The following is a 21,746-nucleotide window of genomic DNA, read 5'->3' as shown; positions in this document are numbered from 1 at the left end:
AGGGCGTATCCCGCCCGAAATGCATTGGGATATAAATAAACACTGCTTGGAACGAACCTTAGCATCTGTTGTGTATTAACAAGAGGCTCGGATGGGCACAGTTTCTACATGAGAAATATGGGAAATACGTCAAACGAACCCCGTATGTGGAATATTGTTTAAGCAAATGAATAGACACGAGTAAAAATTGAGTAACTTGAAAAAATGGACTAAAATGATGGATGATCAGTTGAACCTAACAGCCATGTTGGCGCTATATTGCTGTGCACTGGTTTGGGGCTAACCTCACGCCTCATCTTTGTATAAAGAAAATAATTAACACCACATGGAGCAGCTTGCCAGCTTTAAATCATGGCATGCTCACTGCTTTGTGCTCCACTTGACCACTTCTACCCTAAGAAGTAGAATTTAATATCGTTTTTTGAGGTTGGCCTCTCGGACGAGAGTCCCCTCCTACGCATGTGCTGAACTGGGCAAGGATAATTCCTCACCCTCGAGGCACAAGCAAGGAGAGTGACATCAGCCTGATGGGAGTGGCTGCACAAAGCAGCAGTAAATGGGTTTCAAATGGGGTGCTTCTGACGTTCCCCTTCACATTATGGGGAAGTAGTGGGGCTGGCCGACATTAACACAGTGCAGTGGGTGGCAACGATTAGCAATACTTTCGTCTTCGCACTGTTAGGCAGCTTTTTCATTGGATAATGGAAGCTGCTGGGGGTGTGGGTTACTGAGTTCAGTTCAGCTCTTCTTCCAGGATTTGTCACGTTTTGGCTGACTGTTTATGGCGTCATGTGCAACGCAACGGACGGACACCATCAAGCTACTCCAGTCGATTTAAAGTGACCCACAGGGCTACAGGCACCAGTTGCAGTTGGAAAAAGGAAGGCCTAGCCTGCTGCCACGGTAAGAGTGCACAGCACGAGGGAAAGAAATTTAAAGAAACACTGGTAAGATTGAGAAAGTGAAACGTTTTGTTTTAAGGGTCTCACTCTCTTCCAGTCTACACTGAGTCGACAAGAGGGGCAGATGGGCACTGAGGGAAAGCCTCTTCAAGTTGGGGTTGGAATGATTTCTCCGCATCACCCGTTCTCCCACCGCATATATTTCAGTCGCTCACAAACTTAAAAGGAGCTGCAAACCAGCCACCACAGCCCAGTGTGCCAAAACGGCTACTGTATGGTTTGGTGCCGAAATATGCGAGCCATGACATATTTGTTAGGCATAGGGGCGGCCTTCGCCCTTAATCGCCTCGATTTTATGTAATTGTGTTTCGTTTCTCAGAAATTTAGGCAGGGCTTCCCAGGCCATAATCTCAATTAATAGCAGGGAGCCCCCGCTGCACTCTCCATTGTGACACTCAGATGTCGGCACTCGCGGCCTGGGCCCTTTTCAAGACCCTGCTTGTTACTTCAGGGAGCCATGTTTGTAAAAACAACAGGAAAAGCAGAGATGCATCCATTACTGAGTGGTTTTGAATTTGGGGGGTTTAGAGGATGATAGTCAGTAGCTTGCACTACCAATTAATCCCTTATCAGAACTCTCAGTGGCAGTACTAAACCAACTCCTACCATCACACTTGTACAAGTGTGATAATATAAACTGTTCCAGGCCCTCAAAGCTATAAGAATGGCTTGGGTGGCAGCTATTAATAGTTTTTAAGGTATATTGAATCAATAAACAAATGTTTTGCTTGTTTCTAAATTAAACAAACTGCACCATCATGTGGCAAACTGTCATATGTGCTGCTGTTGACAATTAAGCACCGGTGCCGAACACTAGGAATCACCAGCTCAAATTAAACACTGGTTGCCTAGTTATCTTTTACCTGCTCCTTGTTAGATGTAGCAAAGCGCATAATTATAAAAAGAGTAATGAAAAGGGCAAGTGACTTATGACAAGTATTTTCTTTCAGTGTGAGATCTTTGATCTTCACGTGGCTCTCAGTCAACGCCAGAAAGACCGTTACACAGGCCCTCATCACCAGCAGACTGGATTACAGAAACACACTCTACGTAGGAATTAGTGCACTCCTCCTAAATAGACTCCAGACAATGGGGGCGTGGCTACGGTGCGAAGCGGAATGGCTGCCTGGTGAGGGAGCTCCGCACGCCGGAACCAAATATTTGGCAAGTACCATCTTTACTGGCCCGCTGCGCTTCGTAAAAAACCCCTCGGAGTGCCCCGGGACACCTGCAGCATACTCTGAAGTGGTCGTGGTGGCCGCTGTCCCTTGCCCTCCACCCGAAGGGACCAAAGACAAGTGCGGCGTGGGGCACGAGAAAATGGCGCCCGTGCGGCGAGCGACCTGAGCGCTCTGTTTAATGAGGCCTCTGGCTTGGCCGAGGGGAGTTTTGGCGGACTGCGGTTGTTGGCCCTGGAGTAGGTGCCGGTTCATTGCTGTGGAGCTGCGGATTGGCGGAGGGTAGCGGTTTGACTGAAGTTGTAAGCCCCGTCGGGAGAAGGGCGCGGCCTCACCCCGCTGGAGATCTACGGCCTGTGCTTTTGTACAAGAGACCGCTCGGCTGCGCCCGGAGAAGAAAGACTGCACTGGTAAAGCTACTGATTGCTGTGGACGAAAGGAAAGACGACAAGCCCTGCATCAGAGGCGCTGGAGTGGTGAGTGAAGCACCGGGGAAAGCCGGGCCTAGTGGGCCGTGTGGCGCGGGCCTCACGGGGTGTCCTGCACTCCGGTGGGGCAGAGTCTGCGCTACGGGGTTGCGTGGGCCGCGGTTGGATCGGTGCTGCTCACTTTGGACTAGTTGGGCGCTGTGCTGTCTCTTGAGGCCAGGAGGTCGCTTCCTGCTGGCCACCTTGACTCGCTGTCGAGCCGCTTAGGTTTCGAGCGGCTGAGGGGCTGCGGGGGGACCCTGAGGTAGTACAGTGCAGTAGTGGTGCCTGGGCTGGTCTGCGGTCTGCCTGTCCTGAGAGCCTCGCGGCTGGGGGAACAGTCGTCTGAGTCCTCGTTGTATGGAGCAGTGGCACTCAGTGGAGAGACCCTTGCGGGGAGTTGGTGAAGGCTTTGGCCTACGTGAGAGCGCCGCGTGACGGGGCCTAGTTCTCTCCCGGCTGGCTTGCGGCCTGTGTAGAGGTCTGTCATGGGCAAGTCGGCAAGCGAAGCCACTGTGTGTTTACTTGGGCGCCTCGGTGGGGGGGTGCTACAATATGTTAATCCTTCTATTTTTTGCTCGTTGCGGGGCGGGTACAATTTTGTTATGGCTACGGCGGCCGCACTTCGGTGCGTGTACACTCTGCAGAGACTCTTCCCCAAGATGGTATCACCCACATAGCTGTTATTTTGAGGGAGGTAGCGGGGGGACCGGTCTCGACCTGATTGGGAGGTTGGAGTGGGAGATGGGAAGGGGTGGCGGGATAGTTGTGAAGTTTTTGTATGATTTGTTTTTTTTATGTACCATAATCAATCGTGTGAGCTGCGTTGTGATGCCACAGAAGTGCTGGTATTGTGTGGTAGCTGCTTATGCCATGCCCCTCATGGCCCTGTGCTACAGTCTTTAGCCAGTAAAATCTTTGCTGATTGATGGCGGATAAATGTAAGATGTTAACCTGGAATGTCCGGGGCCTTAACTCCCCTAAGAAGGTGAGGCAAGTGCTTGCATATTTGAATAGACATGAGATACAACTAGCGTTGTTGCAAGAAACACATCTGACCCCTTCGAAAGCGCGCGGAGTTATGAGTAGGTGGGCTGGCTTCCGTCTGGCTGCCTCGTATTCATCATAAGCGAGAGGAGTGCTGATATTGTTTAAGAAAGGTGTGGATTTCCAGGCGTTACACTCATACACGGATGCTGACGGGAGGTGTGCAATGGTGTGTGGGAGGTGCGCTGGTCATTATTGTAAATATGTATGGCCCAATAATGGATGATCCGGTATGTGTTGATCGCATTTGTGGAAAGTTGAGAGAGTGGCCGACTGCCCCGGTTATCTGGGGGGTGACTTGAACACCTACTTAAATGTACAACTAGACAAGTCGAGCCCGGTGTCGCACCGCACCCCTAGAGTAGCCGAGAGAGTGTTGCGTTCTATGTAATAATTTGGGCTGTGTGATGTCTGGAGAGTTCGGACCCTGCAGAGACGTGAGGGCACGCATGCGACTCCTATGCATGGAAGTTGGTCCAGACTCGATTATTGGTTGATTGGTGACGAGCTGATGGAATTGATTGAGGAGGTTGCCCTGCTTGCTCGTACGCTGTCTGACCACAATCCGGTGGGACTGGTTCTTAGACATCCGAAGGGGGTGCACTGTCCATTCACGTGGAGGTTTCGCTCAGAGGTGCTCCTCGACCCTGTATATGAAAAGGCAATACATGAGGCCATAGTCCAATACTTCACTTTGAATAAGGGAACGGTTGACCAAGTGGCGACACTCTTGGAGGCCTTCAAGGTCACTATCAGAGGTGTGTGCATCGGTACTGCTGCGGGCATTCTCCTTGATATCCGGACACAGCTCCAGAGGATAGAAACCGAATTGCAAGGTCTGGAACGTGACTACGCGAGCAATCCTGACATGATCAAGTTGGCTCGGATACGGGAATTGTTAGTGGAATATGATTTGTTTGCTGACACTGAGATTAAGTATTTATCCTGTAGACACACAGCTAGACGATATGGTGAGGCAGGTAGGCCGGGCCACACACTGGCATTCAAGATTAGGGACCATCTTGAGCAGCAACGCGTGGACAGAATAGTCGATGATGGGGAGGCGAGCATTACACCCCAGAGGCAACCACAGAGCAGTTCCGCAACTTTTACGCGGACTTGTACAGCACGAGGGGCACGCCACCAGCTGCAGATTTTGATACATACTTGGAGGGTATAGCCTGTGCCTGGCTCTCCGACGTGCAGCTAAAATATCTCTGCCCATTGATGAACAGGACATCAAGATTGCAATAGCGGCGCTGCCTAATGGTAAGGCACCTGGCCCGGATGGGCTTACGGCAGAGTTTTATAAGAAATATGCGGACCTGCTAGAGCCGCATCTCCTGGAAGTATATGCGGAAGCGCATGATGTCGGTAGATTACCCCCATCGCTGCGTGAGGCACTGATCGTCACCCTGCTTAAGCGAGACAAACCGGCGGACTGCTGCGAATCATATCGCCCGCTATCACTGATCAATATAGATGCCAAGATCTTAACGAAGATCCTTGGCACCAAATTACAGCCTCTGCTACAAGGCCTGATATTGCCTGATCAGTCGGGGTGTGTGCCGGATCGATCCACCTCGCATAACCTCCGGACACTCTTCTCTATGTTCCATGTCTTAGAACCAACACTGGAGGCGGTGTTACTAGACGCCGCTAAGGCATTTGACTCGGTCGAATGGCCTTATATGTATCAGGTGCTGCGGCGTATGGGGTTTCCGCCAATGTTTATCCAATGGATTACGGTACTCTACACGGCTCCGTCGACAAGAATACGAGTGGGCGGGGCTGACATCAGATTTGTTTCGTATTCAAAGGGGCACTCGGAAGGGCTGTCCTCTTTCGCCATTGCTGTTCGCGATCCTTTTGGAGCCTCTGGCTTGTGTCGTCCGTCAGCGTCACAGGGAAACTGCACTGAATTTCAGCTACAGGCCGGTTTCGATATCGCTGTACGCTGACAACATGGTGCTTTTCGTGCGGGAGCCGTCCAGATATCTGTCACAGCTGTTGCGGGAGTACGTCATATTTGGACTCCTCTCCGGCCTTCACATCAACTGGGAGAAGTCATACATCATCCCACTAACGGCTGGAACTATGCAGCCGGCTTTGGAATTTCCGCTGGTGTGGTCTGCGGACCCAGTTAAATATCTTGGAGTCTGGGTGCATCGCGATCCCTCAGTGGTAATCAGAGAAAACTACGACAGGGCCTATGCGAAACTAGAAACTATGGTTGATACCTGGCTTTTACTACCACTATCACTGGCGGACCGCATCGCCCTTATCCAAATGGTTGTCCTCCCCAGATTTCTTTATTTGTTTGTCAATGTGTCGATCGGACTCAACATGGAGTTTTTTTAAGACTCTCCGTAGTCAACTGATTAAACTGGTGTGCGGGGTAAAACCGCAGGGGTGCAGTGGTCGGTCTTCACAAAAGGATTTGAGAAAAAAGGCTTTGCGGCGCCGGATTTTTATGCATATTATCTCAGTGCACAGGCTCAATATCTATATTATTGGTATAGACCGCACGCCTTCACACTGCACGTTGCGGTGGAGGAGGGAGATGCGGCGCCCGTTCCTCTGCACAGCGTGGTCACTCACCATGCTCAGGGCACGCCGAAATCAGAGATAAATGCGATAGATGCCACGGTCTCGGCCTGGCGGAGGATTGGGCAACTTGCACGGAAATTGCCACTGTACGCGCCAGATATGTGCCTCGAGTACCATGCATGTCTGTCGGTTACTTAGGAGGCCCCATCTATGAGGGTGCTAAGGGAGGCCGGTATCTCTCATATGTGTGACGTTTTCCCAAACGGCACGTTTGCCACGCAAGAGGACTTACAACATGTTACTAACCAGACACTTCTCTTCCGGTTTGCGATGCACAGGTTGAGGCATGCCACCCAGGCACATTATGACACATTTCCGGCTGAGCCTCCTGCTCTGATGTCACTACAATTCGTTCTGACTACACCCACTAACAAGAGGCTGATCTCTAAATTATATAAGCTCATACAGGACGAAACGGTGGATGCAGTTGACAAGAGCTGGACCAAATGGAATGAATGCCTGCCTGAAGCTATCTCGGAAGATGACTGGAAGCATGTATGTGGCCTAACCGGGAAACTATGTATGAACGGTAATCTTAAGATTATTCATTTCAAATATATCCATCAAGTGTATCACACCCCGGCTCGTCTGTATAGATATCGATTGCACGAATCGGCATGTTGTGACAGGTGCGGTCAGGATGCTCCTGATTTTATGCATCTGGCGTGGAATTGTCAGAAAGTGGCAGAATTTTGGATTGCGGTGGTGGATTGCTTGAGAGAAATGCTGGCTGTGGACCTCCCATTTACTCCTTTGGTGTGCCTCCTGAGCTGTGTGCCGCGTGTGAGAGGGGTGACGGGCATTTTCGCACGTCTGGCGTTGTTGATGGCAGCGCGAACGGTGGCTATCACGTGGGGGAAGAAGCGCCGCCCAGAAGTTAAGGTACAATCAAAAACAATGTCCCAATAGGTAAAAATAAACAGTCAATTAAGCAAGCATGCACATCGCATTGCTAAAAGGAAAGAAGGAGAACACTCTTGAATTTTAAGACAAGATAGTCAAATCATCTTATTTATATTACACGGTCATGGTCGAGAGTATACAGTTATTAAGCAGCACTGTGTAAACTCAATTACGTGACAACCATAAAAACTTGGTGCTCTACAAGAGTGACTGTCGTGAAAGTGAAAGTGGCGACGCAAGTGAAGAAATAAACAGCGTGAACGGCGCACTGTGAACAAGGTGCAAGTTATCTACAGTGGTTGGCTCGTATCATGTGACAAGGTGATATCACAGATTACAGATTTTTGCATTATTTGAACCACATTAGTAAAGTACGCCAATTAATAAGCTGTGAAGTCGACGGCGTTTCGATCCACGTTAGTGAGGATCGTCATCATGACTTGGTTGTCTAACTCGGGGAGTGCTGGGAAGGAACTTTGTTTGGGAGCGATCAAAGGCGATCGTCAATAATGAGTTGGGAACCTGCCCAAGGGCATGGTTCATGAGGTCTAAGCGGTCATCTGTGATCCGCCGAGTATCTGGTCGTGTCCTTAAGTTTTTCCAACTGGAGCCGGAAGTTATCCAATGATTAGGTGATCGCCGAGTAGCTGCACGTGTCCTTAGGATCTGTGCGCTGGAGCCGGAGTAAATCCACGGGTCTGCCTCCTGAGATGTGTGCCGCGTGTGAGAGGGGTGACGGGCATTTTCGCACGTCTGGCGTTGTTGATGGGAGGGCGAACGGTGGCTATCACGTGGGGGAAGAAGCGCCGCCCGGAAGTTAAGGCATGGCTGACTGATCTGGTGTGCTCTATTTCTGGAAGGGGATGAACGACAGCATTGTTGGCTCACACGATGACTGTGCTTTGCAGTTGGCATTGAATAATGATGGTCAATATATTATTTTTTTTCTTGAAAAAAAATATATAGACTCCAGACAATACAAAACTCAGTGGCAAGACTCATCCTCGCCCTTCCCAGAAGGACCCACAACACACCCCACTTCAAGAAACTACAACAGCTCCGATCCAGAAGAGATGCAGTTCAAGTTGCTGACCCAAGCTTACAAAGCCCTGCACAATGAAGGACCAGCATACATCAACAAATGCCTCATCTTCCTTCAACCGACCAGACACCTTAGATATGCTTCCTTCTCCCCCGCAGACACCCCACAGAGCTGCCGAACTAACAGTGGAGGACGCTCCTTCTCCCTCCTGGAAGCCAAGGCAAGGAAAACCTTCCCTTGCACTTCAGGGCCACACTCAAGACCGGACAACCTACCACACAGCAGCCAACATCTCCTGTACCTTGAGACCCACAGGAGTGATTTGCCGCGCTTTACAAATGTTGATTGATTGATTGATTGATTCACATTGGCAGAAGTAGACATGCTGAGCGTCGCTTAGCTGTTCCACTAGCCAATGAAAATGTTGACTCATAGCTTTTTCTGCACTTGTTGCATGCAACTTATATGATCCCAAAGTACTCATTGTTATGTCACAGCACAATACTTCTCATCCGATATTAGTTGGCAAGTATTATTATTATTATTATTAATTGATTCTTGTTAAGCGCATGGCTACCCTCAGGCATCCCAGCGCTGTCATGCAATAGACATGACCTAGGAGATCTAGAGAGTGTTCTGGAATAGCCATGTCTTTAGTTGTTTCCTGAACATAAGATGGTTGGGGTTGGATCGGAGCTTGGTCGGGAGAGAGTTCCATAGTAAGGCTGCGTTATATGAGAACATACGTCCGCCTGCTCTTACTCTCTTTGTTATGGGGACCTTAGATTGGAAAAGGCTGGCGGATCTAAGGTTACGTGAGGGGCGGTGAAAGGTAAGGAGGGAATTATTTATTTTCGGGCCTGTATTCCAGAGAGTTTTGTGGGAAATGCATAGTGCCTTGAATTTGATGCGATGTGCGATGGGTAGCCAGTGTAAAGCAATAAGAGCAGGTTTCGCTAATTGTCCGCTAGGGATATTGTGGAGTAGTCTGGCTGCTGCGTTTTGCACTATTTGTAATTTCCTGACCGTGGTTTTAGGGGTCCAAGGTAGAGTGAGTTACAGTAGTCTAACCGTGGGAAAATCAGAGATTTTACCAAGGTTCTACGTACAGTATCCGGGAGAAGTGGAAGAATCTTTCTAAGTTGTTTTAGGATGCCAAAGCAGGTGGCTGCTGCTGTGACTGCTTGGTGGCCAAGTTTGAGTTCCTTGTCTAGCCATATTCCCAAGCTTTTGATCTTCTCTTTGGGCTGGGGGTTTGGGCCGAGGCGACTAGGCCAATCTATACTAGTATGTGTCTCCGCCTTGTTTCCCAGGATCATAAGCTCTGTCTTTCCTCCATTGAGTTTTAGGAATGAATGTTCCTTCCATGTGGCAACCTGTTCCAGACAGGATTTAAGGTCAATGGGGTTTCCCTTCGCGTGTTCCAGGGCTACCACCAGCTGAGTATCATCTGCGTATGTGACTATGGTCACCCCCATATGACTGTACTATCTCTGCTAGTGGTTTTAGGTACACGTTAAAAGGGTGGGGCTAAGCGAGGAGCCCTGCGGGACTCCACACGTGAGAGGAATCTCTCTCGATTTGTGCTTGCCTTCGAACACTTGGAAGGTTCGGTTTGATAGGAAGGACTTCAGCCACTCTAGGGCCCTTCCTCCGATTCCTGTCTCTCTGAGTCTGTCTAATAGGATCCTGTAATTAACCGTATCAATTGCGGCCGTAAGATCTAATAGGATAACTGCCACTGTTCCTCCGTGATCCAGTACTTTTCAGCTTCCTCCATTACCGTTAGGAGTGCTGTTTCATTCCCATGATTGGGGCGAAAACCTGTCTGCGTCCTGTGCAGGATGTCCTTTGATTCTAGATAGTTGGACAGTATTGTGTTCATGTGTTTCTCTATCAACTTACTCACTAATGGTAAGAGTGAAACTGGTCTATAGTTCCCCCAGTTATCTGGATTAAGGCTTGGCTTTTTTATCAGAGCCCTTACCATCGCCTGTTTTCATCTTACCGGTACTGCTGCCGTGGTCAGGGATAGATTAATCATTTCTAGGAGGACCGGGAGGATTGTTTCCTTAACTTTTTTTAACTGGTGTACGGGTGCTGGGTCGCTGGGCGATCCAGATTTAATTTTCCCAAAAATATGGTCAAGGGTTGTAAGATCCATGATCGGTATGTCTTCCATACCCCCTGTTTTTCCTACTTCATTAGGCGTGTTTGGTCCCTTGGGGATATTGGGGGATAGGGTGTCCTCTTTATCCTGGGGGGGTTGGAACAAATTGTAATTGAGTATTTTGTTGTTAAAGAATTCCGCAATTTCCTTACATCTCTGTGGGATTCCCTCTTTGGGACCTTTTGGTTGTGGGCATGTGGACAAGTACATTAAGCAAAAGCACACTCTACAGTGTAGCTTTATTCAAACCTATTCTAGAGGGCATTATCAATAAAAATAAATGTTTTACCCTTGTTATGCTTATACGGCTTGGAACACAAGTCACGTTCAGTCGGTAAAATGTAAGATTGTGTGAAATTCGCATAATTTGCATTTGCGTAATTATCTGAAATTAAAAAATACACAAATATTACACTAAATGATGTGACATGCTAAACTAGCATTTAGCACTATACTTTAGCCTGAAATGCATCTTCATGTCTTATGGGCACAAGAATGCATTTTGCACACAAAAATTCACAAAAATCAAAAGTGCCATGAGCAACGTCTGCTTGCGATCTGGGTGTTCTAGCTTTACCTGTGCTAGAATTTTGGCACAAATATGGTGTAAGTGAGCACTGAGCAGTCTGACCTATTTTAGGAAATTTGTATTACAAGCGTACCGTGACATTCACGAGATTACGCTGGCGTAATAGTCATTTCGCTGATGCCTTGTGAAAAGAGAATGTGCGGGGAAAGACACAGTGAACTCCGTCCTCGTTAGGAAGCTCCGGAAAGAGATATTGCAAGCAGTCAGCCCCGAAAGGTACTTCCTAACGGCATGGTAATCTCATCCCTTGCTTGCTTTCCAGCGCGCATCGAATTTACCAAGCATCAGTAAAAAAATATTGTTTACGCAACTCTTGCTGAATTAAGTGACAATGCCCTTGCATCACAAGCAGGAACGGGGACCTGTTGTTGCGGTGATGACAGACCAGCAGTCTTGCAGCCTGTCCTCTGTTTTCGGTACAAGGAATAATAGACATATAGCGGACCAGAAGGAATTATTTTTCACCGGTGGTTTTTATGTTTTAACATTCTGAGCTAAGTCCATTATTCAAATGTCTAGACATGCTTTGAAGGAACGTCTTTGACCCTGAAAACAAATGATCAATATCATGTTTGTATAATAACATTTTTTAATGCGAACCTGGTCCAAGGACATTAGAACACTGTGCAAAAGAACCAGACAATGTCACGCATTTTTATAGGTACAGGGGGATAAAGCGATTTGCCCAGAATCAAAGGATGTTGATTTGAAGGTGGGATTCGGACCTGGTTCCTTATGTTTCAAAGTCAGCAGCTCTCACCATTAGACCACATTTACTAGTTCAAAAATATTTCTGGCTCACATAACTGTAAACATTAATTGATCCGGTAAAAATTATGGGACATCCTCATTTCACTCTAGTGTTTTTTTTTATGATAAAGAAGCCACACATACTTTATCCTTTGAACCCACACTTCCGTACAACTTTCTTGAATTCGTTTCCTGGTCTTTCATATACCTTTAATTAAATTATAACTTTAGCACCAGGATTCCCTCACGAGTAAATGTGTGCTTTATAAATGAAGAAAATATAAACAAGTAAATTAATTGGGCAAGTTTATCGTCTTGATGATATCTGATAATAAATCCCTTTATAATATATGTGTGACCCCGTTTCTGTAATTCGCTCTTCCTGGTCCCAATCCCTACTTACCTCATTGCGGTCTATTTGCAATTCTTAAGATGCACTCCCCAAAAAATATGCACTACATGTTAAGCTCCTCCCCCTCTCAGACAGACATATAAATAAACTCCTCTCCCACACAATAATTCTTGAGTAGCAAGCAAAGCTGAAACACATCTTTGGAGTTGAAAACAATAGAGTATAGGCACGGCAATGAGTAAGAGTGAATCAATAAGTAATTTTACAGTAAATAGTCAAGGCACTACTCGTCATTCTCTTCTCTGTCCCAGTCCTTGTATACACCATTGAGGATATACCATGTAGTACACATCTAACCTCTTTTTTCTACCCTCATAGTACTACAATTCTCAACCAACCTTGATATAAAGGAAATGACAGACAACTACATCATGGAATCACTGTATTATTATTCATGATATTACTTGGGCAAAATGTAAGTAAGAAAAGTGGGCTGGAGAAGTGAAAGAGGAATAACATGCTGCTGCCTAACATTGCAGAGGCAAGCAAGGCTCTAAGAGCCTCAACCCAAAAGTCAACTGTATTGCAACTATGGAAAATTCAGGAAATTGGTACTACAATCTTATGCCTAAACCGGATGATTGATGACTCCCTCTGCTATCAGCGGCAAAAGACCTTATGGTGAACATGTGCTCTGCAAGTGACCTATAACAGAACATAACTCCCCTGGAACTTTAACCTTCACTAAGCAGTAGGTTAACACAATGAGGTGACAACAGGCTCTCAGAGTGGACAAACTCCTCAACCCATCAAGATAAATCTGAATTTGCAGGTTGGCATTCAGAGGTTGAAGCTTGATCTCAGCTTCCAAAGTAGGATCATGGAAGAAGGAAGAGATGTCTCCTGTTGAGTTTAGACCAAAGAATAGTCATTTGAAAGAATACTCAGACCTGTTTAAAGTGTTATTTGAATGGAAATGTCTGAGGTAAGGTGAAGTTGTGTTCAGAGATCCCAGCTCATTCACATGTGTAGCAGAATGAAATCAAGAATACCAATACATTTAGAAACTTTGGAGAAGCACCCATAGTAGGTTGAAATCTAAAACAGGACAAAAAACAGATCTTGTGCCACAGAAGGAGCCTTAACAAATGCAAAACGGAAATTAAGTTCCCAGCGGATGCCTTTGTAAGAGGTTTGGATCTGCCTGATGGTAAAAGAAGTGTCTTAGTAAAGGTTCAAGTGACAAGCCAGGCAGTGTGATTGACTTAGCAAAGCAGAAGGTGACCTGAGTCTGTAATAGGACGAAAACTGTAAATCAAAAGGGGCCACATTTACGATTGCTACATTTTGCGAGTTCCTAATTGTGACTTTTTGCGACTCGTAATGAGAAAGTCGCAAAATGCGATGAACAACAACAGTGTGTTTGAAACTGTTTGTGATTCCCAGTGGGTCGCAAATTGACCGGCCTTATTAATATTCATGACGCCGATCGCACTTTGCGACCCAGTGGGAATGGCCAAAATCACAGGGATGGTGGCCTGCTGGGATCAGCAAACCACCATGTCTGAGATTGCTTTTTTAATAAAGCAATTCTTTTTTTTTGTAATGCAGATTTTTTTACTTTAAGGAAAACGGGATGCATTCTAAAAACAAAAATAAAAAGTTTTCTTTTCATTTTTTAAGAGTAGGCAGTGGTCCGTGGGACCACTGGCTGCTGTTAAAAAATGTTTGTGCCCACATTAGCAAAGGGGAACCCTTTGCGGATGGGTTCCCACCAACTTGAAGTTGGTGGTAAACTGCGAATGTTTTGCGACCGTATTCCCGTTGCAAAACATTCATACATCCCCTGCGACTTGCTATTAGGAAGGGACGCCCTTAACATGCTCCTGCCTAGTAGCGACTTGCAAACCCTATTTTGCTATTCGGTGATAGGTTACCGACTCACAAAATAGGGTTAGTACATGTCAAAAGGCTATTTAGTGGTTGCAAACAGACCAATTCTTCGTTTACGACTGCTAAAACCTTTTGTACATGTGGCCCTAGGTACCTCCAAGGGACTTTCTTTAGGACTCTCCCACCATGACAATGGATGTGTATGAGATATAATGCCTCAGTGCTTGGAAACTTTGCAGAGCAAACAAATAGGATGTGGTCTGGCAGTGAGCCTCCATCAATAGTCCTGATAGAAAACACTTCCAGAAGCAACAGATGTTTAGCTAAAACGCTTAGAATATTTTAACAGAATGTGACTGTCCTTTATTCTCTGACCTCATGGCGAAAGAAGTGGTTGGTGCAAAAAGTAAGCCAGAGCTGTATGTACAACTAAACCAATGCCCAACAAATTCAGGAAATGCTGCCCTGTGGTTGCTGGGTATTGCATTGCCCCTTTGGCTCAAACTCGATGAGAGAGGACATCAAGGGCCTGTTGGATTCAGTATTTAAAAGGTGAGTCCCATAGGGATTACAGATGTGATTAAGGCCATATATTAAGTCAGTTACAGAACACTCCCAAGTATATTGTTAACAGTTGGCCATTTGGAAACCATCCATGGGGAAAATGCCCACTGACCCATTGGGACTTTTAAGTATTGAATCCTAAAGCCACACTGCTGTTTTCCATACAGTCACGGCTGTTCCTTACATCTAGACCCATTCTACAGCAGCTTAAAGAAAGACTGCTCTTTCATCAACACTCTGTCCGTTTCATGTCATGACCAAAATACTAAAGAACCATAAATAAATAATAGTGCTAGAGAAACACTGTGGGTCTTATTAAGAGTTTGGCAGTTCGAGCGCCCGAGCATCGCAGCCGCCAGTACACCGCAGCGCCAGTGGTCTTCTGACCACCGTATTACGAGTTTACCACGGTGCCCGTGGTGTGGCTTCAGAGATTTTGCAGTGCTGGTGACTTTTCCACCTGTGTAAGCGTTTTGTCTGCATATATGTTCAATGCACATATATGCATGACACATGTGGAAAAATACCAACTATCCATTGCCAGCGTTGGGCCATATGTGGGCAGTCCCGACAATGGGTATATGGTATAAATAAGGACTCCCCTTTAGATCGCCACAAATGGGGTCGTAATCCTCAGGGTGAAGATGCTGCTGTGTAGAGGGGACCTGAAGAAAGGGATCCTCGTCAAACTCTGACCCAAAGAACAGGAAAGGGGTGAGTATGCACCCCAAATCCTTCTTTTAAGCCAACTTGAAGCTGGCGGTCTACCGCCACGGTAAACTAGTGGGAAGGCCAACTCATAATATGGACAGCAGTGAAACTCCCCTGTACTGCCCTATGATAGCTGCTGTTCCCTGACCATGACCCCGGCGGTCTGCAGGGTGCTGGCGGTGTAGACGGTTCACTCACGGTCTTTCTAAATGCATTCTGCACAACTCGTAATAGGGCAGTCAGACCACCAAGCTCGCAGCATTCCGACTGGGAGCGCGGGTGCGTGGCCACAGACTGCCAAGCTCATAATAAGTCCCTTGACTTCGTTATTTGTGAGTTAATCATAACAACAATATTTAGCTTGTCATACATTTCCACCCAGACTAAAAACAAATTCAAGCAAGATCACTGGTTAAATGAGGCAGTGAACTAATGTGGGATCTTGTGTATTTTTGTACATAAATAAGCATATTAAAATGGACCATTATCCTGTTATGAGGATTTGCAACATCCGTTTTCAATACCAGTCCTGTATAAAATTGCCTTATGGTTTTCTACTATCTGCCTAGAGGGACCATCTAAGACTGATCTATAAGAATACAAGCATAGAGTGTTATTTACAGATAGATGTATTTTTTTTTGTTAACAAAAGTCATACAAATTTAATTGTAATAATATATGAATCATTAGGAAAATTCCATACAGCATTTCAAGCCAGTCTAGCATTAAAACAGCATGGCCTTTTCTGTTTGTCTTTAAGGTATACAAAGTGATTCAAGAGACACTTAGAGTTTCTTAAGCTGTTCATGATGGAAGCCCTGTTTTTTATGTTCATGGAGGGGTTGTATACGTGAATATCCTATACAAAAACATTGTGTGACGTCAATATTGTGCCTTAAATATCGTTTCCAAAAAAAGTGTCCAGTGGGTGTTGATTTTTTATTATTAATTCCAAGGGCGATATTTTAATAGATGATATTTAAGACACAGTATTTGCATCAGATGATATTCTGACAGCAGTGTTCTGGTAGCACATCTCATGAACAAACTATATCTGGTCTACCATAGGCATTTTTCTTTTTGCTTCCTCTGGTGAAGCAGAAGGTAGACGACACGTTGGACTGTGGTCTTTTTTTAGTCCAAGTCTACCACGTGACTGGGCTTGCACATGCCAAGGCCTTGAGGCCGTCCTTGCTTGTTATGTGGAGTTCCTGTCCAATGATTGTCAGGCTGAGCAGCAGATGTCCATGCTGCCCTGGTACTGGATTGTCCCAACTAATGGAGGTCATTCTGTCCCGTAGGCATTCAAAGCCTTCATACACCATTTCATCCCTTTTTATATCTAAAAATGCGCATTTTGATTTCAATGCACATTCTGATTTCTAGCTGAATGTGAGTTACTTCAATTGTATGTGCGAATTCCCTGTACATTTCCATCTATTGTTGATGCAAAAATGTGAAGCTCTTCTTTGCTGAAAGATGAAAAGAACACTAAAAATATCAGTGTTTGGTAAATTGGAAACAAGGAAGGACTGCATATGTTGTTGAATCGTGTTGCAAATCCTACTTTTATAATTAAAGTATAATAGATGAAGACATTTTAGAGCACCCAAAGCGTCAGTACAATACCTAAGGTGTTCTCATTAAAGTGCCATTTACAGTATCTAAGATTTACACTAATGCACTGAGCAAAATCCCTTTTAACTAAAATACTTTGAAGTGTGTTGCTGAAGAGATTGGATTTACCATTTTCAAATTTTTTTCTTCTGCCACAGTATCAACATAACCATGCTGACTTTAGTAACTTATTTATATCTTCTACAACTGGCAACACATAGATTTCATGTCCACCTCAATGTTTCTGCATCTTCCTAATTGCAGCTTTTTAATGTACTTGCTGACAACGAGGTACAGAAACGTTGACGCTATAATCATGACAACTGTGATATATAGATGATACATTTATTTTCCTTAAAATTTGTTTTTGGAGGTTAACGTTGTTGAGTGATTACCATAGCACCTTGGATTGTCATATACATGTATTGCAAATATCTGAGTGTTACCACAGAGAAGTGCAATATAATTTGAATCTATTTCTGAACCCTTTGTTATTGTTATTCTTTCTATGTTTGTGGATATAATAAACCAAATGTAACACTGATTTATAAAAAGTATACAGGCACACTGAAGGCACACCAAAAACAAGCCTGTCTTCACTCGTCTGGCCCCAAGCCCAATACTGCAGGATATATTGGGTATGTCCCAGAGGATATTTTATCTCGTAGATCAGAGTTGAAATGAGGATCATAGCTGTACCCTTAGGGTCAAAACTTATAACACTTTAGCCCACCAACAAATCCTCTCTATTTTTTTCCACATGGGGGATAAAAGCCTGTTAAAGCACTAAATCAACAATGGTAAATAGGTTGTCGAAATAGGATTTTACTGAAGATCTATCATAGCTTTCTTTTATACCTAATCCTGGCTAGTGGCAGACTGCACCCCAATTGTCAAGGATGGTGCATGATTGTTATAGCATTTTATGTTCGGGTTGCAGGACTAGAACCCGGAAGGTGTGGTGGTAGGAGCTCAGCAGAGATTTTAAACAAAACAGAAAATTGCTCTAGTGTTAGTGAAAGAGATTTTTAAAGACCTACTTATTGTGTTACTTCCTACCGCTTTGCCAACCATAAAATGCTAGTTCAGATTTTACACCGTTGTTTAATTGATCTTCAGGCCGACTATAGGATCATACTTGGCAAGATTAACTTTAGGTAAAATCAAACTACTGATGAAACAGTAGAATTCCTGAAGGGAAGTCTTACTCTATGTTTTAAGCTTCAATGGGGATCGGCTGATGGCTTGGACCCTACAGTTTCCTTAAAATGTCTAAGTGAATATATCAGCAATCATTTTAATGAACTTACCGTACCATGGATCATGAATGAGATATTGTTCACCATGCGTACCATTGGCTTACCACTGATCTTGGTGTATGTAAGATGGAAATCCACCAACCAGAGCATCAATGGACGTCAAGTGACCAACACAGTCACATTGATAATAAGAATTAGGTCATCCTAGTAAGCCTATTAGGCACATGGGCCAATTTTGGGGGGTGGTTTATAAAGTGCGAAGTAGACCCAAAGGTATCAGAGCGCTTCACATGAGCAGCAGTTGCGTTACAGACAGACACATTCAATCTTTTTTTTTAAGTGAGATTAAGTGATTTGCCCAGAATCACAGTACATTGAGCATTCCTGCCGAAACTGGAACCTGGTTCCCAGCTTTGAGGTCAACCGTTCTAGCCTTTAGCCCACATTCTCTAACCATGATTCTCTACGGACTAATTCTAATACTCAAATGAACAATATTTTAGAGGCATAATTACTAATGCAATTAATGCACAAGAGGAGCTAGCAAATAAACACTTGTTCATCATCAAAGATATTTAAATTGATATGTTACAGAAAATAGTGAATATGGTACTCAGTGCCCTTGGTTATCACACAGTTCAAAAGCAACAATAGTGACTGTTGGTGTGTTTATGTACAAAACAAACACGGGGTGTTTGGATACAAACCTGAGTACACAGTTGTTAATACATTGCCCAGTTCTTACTTATCAACGGAAAACCTACTCAATTTGCTAAAGTGTTGATGGCGTTTCAGCATTATGTTTTCAGTCAGGGTACCTAGGTACACTAGAAAACAAAACTGGAGAAAAAAAACAAATGATATCATTTCAACTCATTCTGATAAACCAGAAAGCTGTGATATTTGTTGTGGATGGCTCAATTAACAATCAGCATGGATTTCAACAAATGTATTTTCTAAACTGGCAACTGGAGCAGTGCAGTCACTGTTGACAAAATATTATTTTCTGGATCAGGAGCCAAGTAAGGAGACTTATCACAGCATTCTGAATAAACTGTGTAAGCTTTAGAGGTCTCGGAGAAAATGTCCTGTGATGGAGAAATGGGAGAAAGCTTGGCTCCACCTAAGCTTCTAATGCAGTATCAAGTTTTTCCTCCAATTCCATGCCTTCTTTTCCATGGTACATGTACTGATTCTCTACCCTTATCAGGCCAATGCCCTACTCACTGGCTTTTCTGGCACTACCATCACACTGTGATGGCTGTCTTCCGTGCAATTACATGTGTGATCGGCTAATGCAAGTTCTAAGACATCATCCACACTATCAACGATCTGCACAGGCTCCACTTGTGCAAGGATCAGGTTTGAAGAAGTGTACATCATCTACAAGGCCATCAACACCAATAAATCTGACTATCTAACTGGAAAAAGCATTCCCTTTCTCAGTGCACCAGTGGCCCAAACATAGTAGAACCATAGATTGTCAAGGCTAAGGAGAAGGAAAAAAGCCAGGCCTTCTACTTCAGGGCTCCAGCTTCTGACACAATGTCCTACTTCACCTGAGTTTGCTCTAAACACAATATAAGAAAGAAGGTAAACCCCTCTCTTGTACCACCTGACCCTTGGTCTTTGTATACATACATCTGTATATATGATTGCATCTTTGTGAATGCTTCTGACATTCAATATACAACAAGTTGTGTTCTTGTAATAAACTAACATCATTGTATCCTAATAAAATACCTATTTGTAAATAACCTTTTTAAAGACCCCACTACCCACAGCAGTCAATAGAGTATGTGATAGTGTCTGTGCTGACTATGTAAATTATTCCCACTGCTAAACTATTGATTCAGGTAAGTGCATGTATATGTCAATAGTTTCAGTGCCATCCCACATCATTAGACCCCAAAACATGAACAGGAGGGTATTGTCTCAGTTGTGTTGGAGGGCTGAGAGAAAACAGGACTGAGATAATGTCATGTTTATTAGGAAATGCATTTGTGATGTGTGCAATGAAAGAGGTCCCATTCACATTATTAAGACTGATAGTGATGAGTGATGTATGGAATTGATAGAACTGGCTGGGGATAATATTGGAGGAATTTGGGCATTAAATTGATGTTGTAAAGTGTAAGGAAGGAGCAAGATCCCACTAAAGTGCTTAGATATTTTTCTGAAGGCCAAGCACAATAATCCATTTAAATCATTAGGAACGTTGCTTTATAAATTATGCCAGCTTCCACTGAAGGCAATTGCTATAATAATGCATTAACTATGGAAAAGGAAATACAGTCCATGTTTTCTAATTGTGTTGGGAGTGAGAATAATCTCATCCTGAGTATTTGAACTGATAATATTGGAATGCACAAGCCTCAACCGCAGTTGGATTTAATAATATTGGGGGCAGAACATTAGATGGTTTGGGGAATGGAAGGTACTCCGTCAGTTAGGATTGTTTGGACATGGCTAATGTTGCTTTGAATAAGCCACACTTCACTCATTTGCAGTGAGACTTTATCTGCATGAAAAAGATTCTTTCTTTAAGGGACTTTGATTCACTCTCAATTGCTGAACTGGACTGAGTGTGAACATGTTTTTGTGTTCTCTGTTTCTAGAAGTATAATCCTCTGATTTTGTTGTTATACTTTCAGGCCAGATGTAATCAATTTCAGCAAACTGACCAAATCCAACGTGACGTACAACCTCCAGCAAGCTTTCAACACTGCTGAACAACACCTAGGCCTTACCAAACTGCTGGATCCTGAAGGTGATTCCCAATGTCTTTCCTATTGTTTTATTTTATATCTGTTCATCCTACTCACACTATGATGCTGTTGCTTTGATGACCCCAAGCCCTAAAAACTGCCCCTACTCATCTGCATTCACCACCTTCCAGAACCCATGGAATTTTCATGAGCGATTCTCACCAAAGCTCTGATTCCCGGTTGTACATACTGTGTCCTCAGTAAAACTAGGTGTGATTTTATCATTTCTCTCCTGAAAAAATCACCCAGTGCTGTGCGATTATGATAAAAACCCCATGGAAAGAGCAATTACTGTGTAGGACTGATTTTTCAAGTCATAAAACCACACAGAAGTCCCTATTCTATGTGTTTTAAATACATATATTTACCACCTGCTCCGAGTAGGTGGTAAACGTATGTGGAGGCTGGTGCGTGGTGTGGGAGGTGAGTGAGAGAGGTTAGGGGAGTACAGGAGGGAACACATGTGTTTTCGTAGCAGGGAATGGCATTGTATGCTTCCACTGTTAGAAAATAAATGTGCAACCAAGGGTTCATGCAACCAGGTCACTTTTGGTAAACCTGACTGGTGCCACATCATAAGCAACAGCAATCAGTCAGAGGGAAATTAACACATAAAAGCTTGCATTCATTTTGTGCCACTGATGTAAATAATTAATTTACTCTCTTAATTTCTATGCAGATAAGTACTTAATCAATAATAACTCAATCGAAATGAAGGAAAACAGAGTCCGTGGTGTAAGAGTTTCTAAGGGTTTTATTCCTCATAAAGGAATCAGGATATCATGTTCTGACCACCACACAGGATGTCAGAAGGGATAGATGAGCGCGCTGTCGTTTATTGACAATACATAGCTTATATACTTG

The 21,746-nt window shown here is 44.4% G+C and overlaps 1 protein-coding gene across 1 annotated transcript in view; it reads left to right on the top strand.

Moving 5' to 3' along the window:
* Window positions 1-21,746, top strand: part of SPTBN4 (spectrin beta, non-erythrocytic 4) — a 1,634,043-nt gene that overhangs the window by 200,026 nt on the left and 1,412,271 nt on the right. Inside the window, exon 7 of the mRNA XM_086938242.1 lies at window positions 20,769-20,884. Within this exon, the coding sequence (XP_086794368.1) occupies window positions 20,769-20,884 (116 nt within the window). The remainder of the gene's footprint in view (window positions 1-20,768; window positions 20,885-21,746) is intronic.

This window comes from Lissotriton vulgaris, chromosome 9 (assembly GCF_964263255.1).
Source record: "Lissotriton vulgaris chromosome 9, aLisVul1.2, whole genome shotgun sequence".
NCBI lineage: Eukaryota > Metazoa > Chordata > Amphibia > Caudata > Salamandridae > Lissotriton > Lissotriton vulgaris.
Note: the sequence above shows the minus strand (reverse complement) of the source record. Positions and strands in the feature narration are given on the sequence as shown.